Below are 12,283 nucleotides of genomic sequence, written 5' to 3'. Positions count from 1 at the left end.
GGAGGCGGAGTCTAAGATCGCTCCACACCAGTCTCCATTCAGGTCCGACCTTAGACTCCGCCTCCTCCGGCAGAGCCAGCGCTGATTGGCCGAAGGCTGGCCAATGCATTCCTATGCGAATGCAGACTTAGCAGTGCTGAGTCAGTTTTGCTCAACTACACATCTGATGCACACTCGGCACTGCTACATCAGATGTAGCAATCTGATGTAGCAGAGCCGAGGGTGCACTAGAACCCCTGTGCAAACTCAGTTCACGCTAATAGAATGCATTGGCCAGCGCTGATTGGCCAATGCATTCTATTAGCCCGATGAAGTAGAGCTGAATGTGTGTGCTAAGCACACACATTCAGCACTGCTTCATCACGCCAATACAATGCATTAGCCAGTGCTGATTGGCCAGAGTACGGAATTCGGCCAATCAGCGCTGGCTCTGCTGGAGGAGGCGGAGTCTAATGTCGGACCTGAATGGAGACTGGTGTGGAGCGATCTTAGACTCCGCCTCCTCCAGCAGAGCCAGCGCTGATTGGCCGAATTCCGTACTCTGGCCAATCAGTGCTGGCCAATGCATTCTATTAGCTTGATGAAGCAGAGTGTGCACAAGGGTTCAAGCGCACCCTCGGCTCTGATGTAGCAGAGCCGAGGCTGCACAAGGGTTCAAGCGCACCCTCGGCTCTGATGTAGGAGAGCCGAGGGTGCACTTGAACCCTTGTGCACCCTCAGCTCTGCTACATCAGAGCCGAGGGTGCGCTTGAACCCTTGTGCACACTCTGCTTCATCAAGCTAATAGAATGCATTGGCCAGCGCTGATTGGCCAATGTATTCTATTAGCCTGATGAAGTAGAGCTGAATGTGTGTGCTAAGCACACACATTCAGCTCTACTTCATCGGGCTAATAGAATGCATTGGCCAGCGCTGATTGGCCAGAGTACGGAATTCGGCCAATCAGCGCTGGCTCTGCTGGAGGAGGCGGAGTCTAAGATCGCTCCACACCAGTCTCCATTCAGGTCCGACCTTAGACTCCGCCTCCTCCAGCAGAGCCAGCGCTGATTGGCCGAATTCCGTACTCTGGCCAATCAGCACTGGCTAATGCATTGTATTGGCTTGATGAAGCAGTGCTGAATGTGTGTGCTTAGCACACACATTCAGCTCTACTTCATCGGGCTAATAGAATGCATTGGCCAGCGCTGATTGGCCGAATTCCGTACTCTGGCCAATCAGCACTGGCTAATGCATTGTATTGGCGTGATGAAGCAGTGCTGAATGAGTGTGCTTAGCACACACATTCAGCTCTACTTCATCGGGCTAATAGAATGCATTGGCCAATCAGCGCTGGCCAATGCATTCTATTAGCGTGAACTGAGTTTGCACAGGGGTTCTAGTGCACCCTCGGCTCTGCTACATCAGATTGCTACATCTGATGTAGCAGTGCCGAGTGTGCATCAGATGTGTAGTTGAGCAAAACTGACTCAGCACTGCTAAGTCTGCATTCGCATAGGAATGCATTGGCCAGCCTTCGGCCAATCAGCGCTGGCTCTGCCGGAGGAGGCGGAGTCTAAGGTCGGACCTGAATGGAGACTGGTGTGGAGCGATCTTAGACTCCGCCTCCTCCAGCAGAGCCAGCGCTGATTGGTCGAGTTCCGTACTCTGGCCAATCAGCACTGGCCAATGCATTTCTATGGGGAAAAGTTAGCTTGCGAAAATCGCAAACTGACAGGGATTTCCATGAAATAAAGTGACTTTTATGCCCCCAGACATGCTTCCCCTGCTGTCCCAGTGTCATTCCAGGGTGTTGGTATCATTTCCTGGGGTGTCATAGTGGACTTGGTGACCCTCCAGACACGAATTTGGGTTTCCCCCTTAACGAGTTTATGTTCCCCATAGACTATAATGGGGTTCGAAACCCATTCGAACACTCGAACAGTGAGCGGCTGTTCGAATCGAATTTCGAACCTCGAACATTTTAGTGTTCGCTCATCTCTAGTTATTAACTCACCTCTCCGGAATCCAGTGTTACTCCTAGCAGGTTTCGGGCCTTTATGATCCACATGACGTCTGGAACATTATCATAAAGGCCCGAAGCCTGCTAGGATTAACACCGGATCCTGTCGAGGTGATTAACAGTGTTTTTTATGTTTCTTCACCTCCTTTGAGTCTTGGATTATTATAATCCCGGATCTGAAATGAACCCGGAGTATAATAATAGCGGTAGTTTTCGGGGTTTGTGGGCCAACGCCTGCTCACAGCTGCTTCTGCTCCCCTCTTCTGCGTCCTATAGCAGAAGGGGAAGCGGGTGGCGGCCATGAGCAGGACCGGGGATACGTAAGGAAATAAGAAATAGGCCGTTCGTTACCTGCTAGGTATACTCCAGCAGGTAGTGGACTATTAAAAAAACAACAAATAAATGGTATTCACTCACCTATCTGCGATCCCAAGATGGAGATGGAGCCACTGTCTTCTCTTTTTCTCCTGGCCGCGCATAAGACGTCTGCATCTCAGCGGAGGAGGTGTAATGATGTCTTATCATCGCCGCCTGCGCTGAGATGCAGATGTCTAAGCCAGCCCACGACAAGTCCACTCAGTTTTGTTTTCAGAGCCTGACTTGGGCTAGTTTAGAAAAAAAAATGGTAAAATTGCCGTCCCTCAGAAAGTGCTGCCTGAGGCGGCCGGCTCACCTTGCCTCATTAGCAGTGCACCACTGACACCACGTTATAGATCTTGGCAGTCAGGCACAGGATCCTTGATGCACAGGATGAAGCACTGATTTCAGAGTTCACCTGTGGTTTGGGGGTATGCAAGCAGGTTGCAGAATATACAGGCAGGTTTTAGGGTACCTCAGATTCAGACATGATACAGACTCATGTAACAGTGTATACCTTAGACTTTGGAGTGTACATGATCTAGCAGGTCTCACAGTGCAAAGAAATTAGGCAGGACTGAGACTAAGAGGTAGAAACCAAATATGAAAACATGACTTACAGACCCAGGTCCAAATATCAGGAACAGGCTAATGCAGGAATTCTATTTGCCAAGGGCTTTTGCTGTGCATGAGACGTCATAAAGTCCTTTCTTTTATATAGTAATATATTATTATCTGAAGCAATAATTTATGTACTTTTTGTCTTCCACAGCTTAAGCACTGAATATTACAACTATGTTGAAACACCTAAAGATTCTCACTTTTGTGCTGTGTGTGGCAGCAATAAGTTTCTTCACCAAAACTTTCTTGAATCAAAACAGCACCTATATAGTAAAGTACCTAATTTCTAAAGGTATTTTGCCAATCACAGAAAAAGATTATTACCAAATTTTCAAATCAGAAAACATACCTTCATATAATATAAGTCCAAGTGATGTTCTTCAACAAGGAAATGGTATCTTTTTTTTGGAAACCACGGATAGGATGGAGGAACCATCCTTGGTTTTGTGCTCAATTGAATCAGCGGCTCGGCTATATCCAGACAGACCAGTGGTCTTCTTCATGAAAGGACTAGATGACATTGTCAATGTGGATGATGAGAAGAAAGCCCGCGAACGTTACCCAACTCTCTCATTTTATAAGAATATCTACATTTTCCCGCTGCGATTGGATAAGGTATTCGCTGACACCCCACTTCTTGCTTGGTATGAAAAGGTAATGGTTGGAAAACACATGAAGAGCTCTATTTTATAGATAATAATAATAATAATTAATAATAATAATAATTAGAGATGAGCGAACAGTAAAATATTCGATATTTGTTTTGAATAGCCGCTCAATGTTCGACTATTCGAATGAAACCCCATTACAAAAAATCCTTCATTTCAGGGAATCCCACCATTCGACTCAGGAGGGTCACCAAGTCCACTATCACACCCCAGGAAATGATGCCAACACCCTGGAATGCAACTGGGACAGCAGGGGAAGCATGTCTGGAGGCATCTAACATGCCCAAGTCACTGTATTATGTCGGGATCCCTGTCAGCTTGCGATATGCGTGAGCTGACTTTTTCCCATAGGAATGCATTGACCAGCGTTGATTGGCCGAATGCCATACACACTACAGCATTTGGACAATCAATGCTGGTTCTGCTGGAGGCTCGTCTGTGAGGAGGCAGAGTCTAATATCGGACCAGAATGGAGACTGCTGTGGACCAATCTTAGACTCCGCCTCCACCAGCAGAACCAGCATTGATTGTCCGAATGCTATACTCTGTATGGCATTCGGCCAATCAACGCTGGTCAATGCATTCCTATCCCGAGATGTAGCAGAGCTAGCCATGCACTAGCTCGGCTACTCCAAAGATGCAGCACGGTCAGCACTGCTACTGCCATAATTACAGTTCACTATGTATGTCGCCATTACTTTCTTCTGACTCCCCAAGTTCCCCTATGAAGATCCCAAGCATAAGTCCGAGATCAAAGGAGCTGAACTAATACCATGAAGCCTTATGAAAGCTCCCAGGCCTGTAAAAAAAATTTAGCTATTGAGACTTGCCTGTGACAGGCCTAAATAGCTAAGTAGTGAATTTCCCATAGACTGTAATACAATTCTATTATATGGCTTCTGCAATATCTCCGTTACCTGTGGCTTTTGGCTTCTGTTTCTATTACCTGTTGCCTTTGGGCATCTGCTACCTGTGCTACCGTATGTCCTTTCATGGATTCCTGTTTTAGTCATGCCCTCTTATTGAGAGAGTCAAAAAGTGTTTAGCATGCATACTAATAGTGATGCCAAGCATTTACATCAGCTAATTCTTTATACAAAGTAAAACAGAATTCTGGCACTTTAAATTAGTAAATCTCCCCCGATATCGTGTTGACTTTTGACACAGCAGACTATCATTGCTTGCTATTAGAGATGAGCGAACACTGTTCGGATCAGCCGATCCGAACAGCACGCTCCCATAGAAATGAATGGAAGCACCTGTGACGCTGACTTTGCCGGCGGCCGGCCGGCATCACAGATGCTTCCATTCATTTCTATGGGAGCGTGCTGTTTGGATCGGCTAATCCAAACAGTGTTCGCTCATCTCTACTTGCTATAATTTAACATTTTTACACCCAAATTATTTTCTATTAAAAATTCACCCAATAAAGATCCATTTATGGTAATTATACAGATATGTAGATTTTATCAAAGCTCTAATTTGGATAAAGGATTTAATTTTTTATATAACCAATTTAACCTTTTAAAGAGGACCTTTCATCAAATCGGGCACATGCAGGTCCCGGTACCGTAGCGCTTTAGTGTCAGAAGGGCGTTTCTGACACTTAGCCAGGGACGCCCTTCTGCCCAGCAGCGCCTATCGCGCTGTACTGTGGAGCGGGGAGGAACTCCCCCCTCCCGCTCCTGATAATACTCATCTATGGACGAGCTGTGTGAGCAGAGGGAGGGGGGAGTTGCTGGGCAGAAGGGCGTCCCTGGCTAAGTGTCAGAAACGCCCTTCTGACTGTAAAGCCCTATGGTACCGGGAACGATAGCACTTTACACCGGGCACAGATCGGGAAAGCCGATAGTGCGCTGAATTCAGCGCATTGTCAGCTTTCCAGCATTATATAAAACTGCATGTGCCCGATCTGATGAAAGGTCCTCTTTAAAGACACAGTTTAACCATAGTAATTTTTTATTTTGCCACATTCTGAGAGAATAATTTTTGTTGATGTTAGTTTATGAGGACATTACCAGATGAGTTGTATATGTAAATGGCACCACCTATTGATGCTTATAACATATTGACTACATTTTATTAACAATTTTTGGGAGGCATTGTTTTCTTTGCACTTTGAGTTTCATACTATTTAACAGGTAGCATAGGTAAAGTTAACTTTATTCTTTGAGTCAGTGTACTTAGAATAATACCAATCAATTCCTCAGAGTTTTCTAGATCTCTACCGGCTGTCATTTATTCTGTTACTTCTAGTGGATAAAAGTCTGACCATGGTGATGTGATATATAGTCCACTAGCAGGAGGACTTGGCTTTGCATGAGTATATTTTATTTTTTGTTTGTGTAGTGGCCCCATAAGAATTGTCCGATTTTGCATGTCATTTGTGTGCGTGTCCATAAGCGTCATGTGATCATGTGTATCTCATTTTGGATATCAGTGAAAAACCTGCGATCGGTTGTTATGGGTACCTGGAGTAAAGCTGATTGAATGCAACCTTGTGTAACAGTATCATCTACAGCACCCTGCCCCTATAAAGCTGACATATAGAAGTGAAAAAAATGGCTGGGTTGCTATGGAAACCTGGAGTAAAACTCTGTGCAGGGCCACATATCTAATCCTCTGGCGTGTGGTGCTGTGTGAAGTCGCGTGTATATAATCCTCTGACATGTGGTACTGTTTGAAGATGCGCATATCTAATCCTCTGGCATGTGGTACTACGTGCTGAAACACATATCTAATCCTCCGGTGTGTGATACTGTGTAGACGCGAGTATCTAATCCTCCTGCGCATGGTACTGTGTGAAGACAGGCATATCTAATCCTCTGGCATGTGGTACTGTGTGAAGACATGCATATTTAATCCTCTGGCATGTGGTACTGTGTGAAGACGCGCATATCTAATCCTCCGGCATGTGGTATTGTGTGAAGACGTGCGTATCTAATCCTCTGAAATTTAGTATTGTGTAGATGTACGTATCTAATCCTCCAGCGTGTGGTACTGTTTGAAGACGTGCGTATTTAATCCTCTTGCGTGTGGTACTGTGTGCTAAGGTGTGTTTCTAATCCTCCGGCATGTGGAACTGTGTGCAAACTCATGTATCTAATGCTCTGGCATGTGGAACTGTGTATAGATGAACGTATTTAATCCTCTGCTGTGTGGTACTTTGTGAAGACAAACAAATCTAATCCTCCGGGGTGAGGTACTGTGTGAAGATGTGCATATCTAATCCTCCGGCATGTAGTACTGTGTGAAGACATACGTATCTAATCCTCCGGCATGTAGAACTGTGTAGATGTGTGTATCTAATCCTCCAGCATGTGGTACTGTGTGAAGACGCACATATTTAATCCTCTGGTGCGTTGTACTGTGTACTAAGGTGTATATCCAATCCTCTGGAATGTGGAACTGTGTGCAAACGCACGTATCTAATGCTCCGGCGTGTGGAACTGTGTATAGACGCGTGTATTTAATCCTCTGGCTTGTGGTACTGTGTACAAACGTGCATATCTAATCCTCCGTCGTGTGGAACTATGTGTAGATGTGCGCATCTAATCCTTCGGCGTGTGGTACTGTGAGCAGACACGTATATTTAATCCTCTGGCGTGTGGAACTGTGTGCAAATGTGCATATCTAATCCTCTGGCATGTGATACTGTGTGCTGACGTGTGTATCTAATCCTCTGATGTGTGTATCTCAGTTTGGATATCAGTGTTGGATAGTGCATGTGGAGTGACCATGTGTATTGCAGTTGGAATATGAGTGAAAGACTTACAGGTTTGTATTGGCTAATGGGGTGTCATTGATTTGGGAACGCTGTATCTCAACAACAGTATGTCCGAGTTGAGGCCACATCTTAAACCTTTCCAGACCTGAAGTATCTGTGTGCCAAATTTGGTGAAGATCGGTCCAGTAGTTTGGTCACGCATAAAGAACAGACAGAGAGAAAGACAGACAGAAATTAATTTTTATAATATAGTGAGATGATCATGTGATGGACATACGGGTGCATAGCTCGTTACCAGACAAATGTCTGATTACTCTACTGTGTTAACGAGCAACACCTGGGTGTTCATCACATGACCATAGACTGTACATCACATGATCATGGTCAGTATGTCATCTGCTAGAGGTAATCAGAATGAATGACAGCCAGCAGAGATCTTGAAAACTGGGAGGAATTGACACAGAAAATACATTGGAAAATTGTACAACTTTTTATTATAAATAAATATAATTAATAGCATTTGTCTCTCAATATTGGTCTGAAAGTGGACAACCCCTTTAAATGCTGGAAAAACCAAGGAGATGGTGGTAAACTTTCGCAAGTACAGATATGCTCCAAAACCTGTGGACATCCAGGAGACAGGCATTGAGATAGTCAACACCTATAAGTACCTGGGTGTGCTTCTCAATAATAAGTTGGACTGGACTGATCACATTATATAAGAAAAATAATTGCAGCAGCACCAGCAAATCTGGGGATTATCCCACAAATTGCATGGCAGAGACCCCTCTCCAGGTCTATTCCAAAAGGGTTTGCAATAGAAAAAACATTCCGGTCTGTCAGCAAAGGAAATTTTCCATCCATTACTAAGACTGCACCCAATACATAATGGTGGGAGATGCAGATTAAATTGGGACATTTGTTTGAATGTATTACTTCAATGATGAAGAATGTTCTGTAAATTGGAACCTTTCTTCTCTATAATTATGTTGAGGGAAAAGTGCAAATATTTGCTACGAGAGCATATGGGCAGGGGTTGTCTTCTTGTGACTCTCCTTTAACTTTATTGTCTTGAATGTATTTATGTAACTCACTATTTACTTGATATTATTCTTCTTCTCTTATCGAATCTTAGGTAGACCCAAAACGAGAAAATTACTGGACAAACGTTAAAGCAGATGCTTGCAGAATAGCCTTGATCTGGAAGTATGGAGGCATTTACATGGATACTGATGTCATTTCAATTCGACCCATTCCTGAAGACAATTTTCTAGCTGCTGAGCATGCCACATCCATGAGCAATACTGTTTTTGGTCTCTCTCCACATCATAATTTAATGTGGGAGTTTATGGAAAACTTTGTACAGAATTATAGAGGAAATGTATGGGGATTCCAAGGACCAACACTTTTTACACGTGTTGTGAAAAAGCATTGTGGAGTTCTCAATTTTACCTCCGTGGATCATCTCAAGTGTGCCAATGTCTCCTACTTTCATCCTGAAAGATTCTATCCCATGCAATATGGATCCTGGGGAAAGTACTATGAGGTTTGGAAAGATTTACCAACTTTTAATAATTCTTATGGTCTTCACCTCTGGAACTACATGAATAAAGGAAGAAAGTTCATGATGGTCGGCAGTAACACACTAGTGGAACATCTCTATCAACAATACTGCCCCTCCACCTATGAAAGCATTTTAAAGAATGTAACCAGTCACCATTAGTCTTTGTCATTCCAAATGGATCTCATAAATATGTATTGGTTTTGTTACATAACATATATTTACACTTTGTTAACAGGATTTCCTGGAATCTGGTATTTATGGCCTATCCTTAGCATGGATCAGCTGAAATAGGCTGCTTTCAATGTCCATAATGTACACAACACAAGGCTGGAAAGAGTTGGGTCCTTGATTTGTGTAGTGGTCGGGTGCTGGTACTGCAGCTTAGCTCCCATTAAAGTTAAAGGAAGCTACAGTACTGGCGTCTGGCCATGACACAGGGGCTGGAGCTAGCAGCCCCATGTTTTGTATAGTAGGGGTTCAAAAGTGGCCCCGTACTTCTGATCCATACGGGGGTTCACATGTCACCTCCTCAAAGATTAGATATTTGTGGCCTGTACTAAAGATTAGAGATGAGTGAACAGTAAAATATTCGATGTTTGTTATTCGTTTCGAATAGCATCTCAATATTTGAATATTCAAACGAATATCGAACCCTATTATAGTCTATGGGAGAAAATGCCTTGTTTCAGGGGATCCCACCATTCGACTCAGGAGGGTCACCAGGTCCACTATAACACCTCAGTAAATGATGCCAACACCTCTGCAATGCAACTGGGACAGCAGGGGAAGCATGTCCGGGGCATCTAACACACCAAAGTCCCTGTATTATCCCACTATCACAGCCTTACAACTACACACTTTCCACATTCACAAAAACCTTTATCGAAGTGGGAAAATACCTGGAAACCTTATTTACTCCCCAAATGGATGGTCACAAATCCAAATTTAAGCTAAAGAAACATTATCAAGCATCCCTTTAAATCACGTTGCCCATGACAACCACAGATGGAATAGGCAATGGGAAATCCTTCAGTACCCACCCTGAACTGTCATTGTGGATGTGTGTGTGTGTGTGTGTGATGTGGTAAGACATTCCAAAATTCATTTTTCTAGCCCTTTACATGAGCCCTTCCAAATTAAGTTAGAGGACCTTAAGTTGAGCTACCAGCAGAGATTGAGGCCCTTGAGGTGACGTCAGCCTTTTACCAGCAGAGTTTTTGGCCCTTTAACTTAGTTCAGCCTTGCACCAGCAGAGATTTGTTGGCCCTTTGAGTGAGTAGAGCCTTGCAGCAGCATAGTTTTTGTCCCTTGGCATGAGTAGAGCCTTTAAGAAGAAGTGGTTTTGGCCATTGGAGTGAGTAGAGACTTGCACCAGCAGTGTTTTTGGCCCTTGGCATGAGTAGAGCCTTTAAAATACAGTGCTTTTGTCCCATGGAGTGAGTAGAGCCTTTAAAATACAGTGTTTTTGGCCCTTGGCATGAGTAAAGCCTTTGCTTTTGGCCCTTGGCGTGAGTAGAGCCTTTAAAAAGCAGTGTTTTTGGCCATTGGAGTGAGTATAGCCTTTAAAAAGCAGTGTTTTTGGCCCTTGGCGTGAGTAGAGCCTTTATAAAGCAGTGTTTTGGGCCCTTGGCATGAGTAGAGCCTTTAAAATACAGTGCTTTTGGCCAATGGAGTGAGTAGAGCCTTTAAAAAGCAGTGTTTTGGGCCCTTGGCATGAGTAGAGCCTTTCAATTACAGTGCTTTTGGCCCTTGGAGTGAGTAGAGCCTTTAAAATACAGAGCTTTTGGCCCATGGAGTGAGTAGAGCCTTTAAAAAGCAGTGTTTTTGGTCCTTGGAGTGAGTAGCAGCAGCAGCAGTATTTAATTTTTTGGCCCTTGGGGTGACCCCTAAAAAATTAGATTTCAGACCCTTGGAGGTGAGCCCTAAAACGTTAATTTTCAGGCCCTTGGGGGGAGCCCTAAAACATTAATTTTCAGGCCATTTGGGGGAGCCCTAAAAAATTAGATTTCAGGCCCTTGGGGGTGAGCCCTAAAACATTAATTTTCAGGCCCTTGGGGGGAGCCCTAAAAAATTATTTTGCAGGCCCTTGGGCTGGAGCCCTAAAACATTGATTTGCAGGCCCTTGGGGGAGTAAAATTACATTTTTTTTAATCATTACATACCGGAGAAGGGCCTGGGGTTGTAGGAGGAGGGGGAGGATGAGGAGGAAGAGTGAATTGGGTGCTGGCAGCCTCTCTCAAGTACCTGGACTGGATACCCAGCTGGATATCCACGTCGTCGCCCATTTCCCCTGCTGCTTCTGGCGAGGGGCACTGCTGGCAGCTCCTCTCCAGTACCTGGACTGTGGAGTGGATTTACAACTGGGTATCCACTTCCACATCCTAGCGCACGTCCCCTGCTCATACTGTAGAGGGGCACTGCTAGCAGCCCCTCTCCAGTACCTGGACTGTGGAGTGGATATACAGTTGGGTACCCACTTCCACGTCCTAGCCCACATCCCCTGCTCATAATGACGAAGGACACTGCTGGCAGCCCTTCTCCAGTACCTGGACTGTGGAGTGGATACACAGCTGTATATCCACTTCCACGTCCTAGCCCACGTCCCCTGCTCATACTGTTGAGGGGCACTGCTGGCAGCCCCTCTCCAGTACCTGGACTGTGGAGTGGATATACAGCTGGGTATCCTTTTGCACGTCCTCGCCCATGTTCCCTGCTGCTACTGATGAAAGGCACTGCTGGCAGCCCCTCTCCAGTACCTGGACTGTGGAGTGGATATACAGCTGGGTATCCACTTGCACGTTCTCGCCCACGTCCCCTGCTGATACTGTCAAGGGGCACTGCTGGCAGCCCCTCTCCAGTACCTGGACTGTGGACTGGATACCCAGCTGGATATCCACGTCCACGTCCTCGCCCACGTCCCCTGCTGCTACGCCGCTGCCTGATTTGCAGGTTGATTTTATATTTAGCTTTTATATTTAAAAGAGCTGTTATTTCCTGCCTAACCAAAGCTAAAATCAATATATCTCCCTGAGACCAAGCTCTCCCTATCACTCCAAAACGAAAATGAGACGAAGATGGCCAACACTATGAATCAGAGGTTCCATGTTTTCGGCAGCCAAAGGGTTTTTTTCAATTTTTTTCACTGCCTCCATTGTCGTAGTTCCTGTCCCACCTCCTCTGCACAGTTATTGGTGCAAAAAAAGCGGCAGGAAAGGTGGGAGAGGATACGAATTTTTATTGCGTTTGCCGCGTGGTATTTGATTGGAATCGAATACCTCGAACGGCCTGATATTCGATCAAACGGCATTCGCTCATCTCTACTAAAGATAAGTTTTAAATTATAAGTT

At 44.9% G+C, this 12,283-nt stretch overlaps 1 protein-coding gene across 1 annotated transcript; it reads left to right on the top strand.

The window, feature by feature from the left end:
- The first annotated feature begins 3,151 nt into the window (after positions 1–3,151).
- On the top strand, positions 3,152–9,095 carry LOC142196808 (alpha-1,4-N-acetylglucosaminyltransferase-like). Its single transcript, XM_075266787.1, has 2 exons — positions 3,152–3,631; positions 8,508–9,095. Exons 1-2 carry the CDS (start codon positions 3,152–3,154, stop codon positions 9,093–9,095), a joined length of 1,068 nt encoding a protein of 355 aa, XP_075122888.1.
- The last annotated feature ends 3,188 nt before the right edge of the window (positions 9,096–12,283 follow it).

Source organism: Leptodactylus fuscus, chromosome 3, assembly GCF_031893055.1.
Source record: "Leptodactylus fuscus isolate aLepFus1 chromosome 3, aLepFus1.hap2, whole genome shotgun sequence".
NCBI classification, from domain to species: Eukaryota; Metazoa; Chordata; class Amphibia; order Anura; family Leptodactylidae; genus Leptodactylus; species Leptodactylus fuscus.
This window is presented reverse-complemented; position numbering and strand designations above follow the sequence as displayed.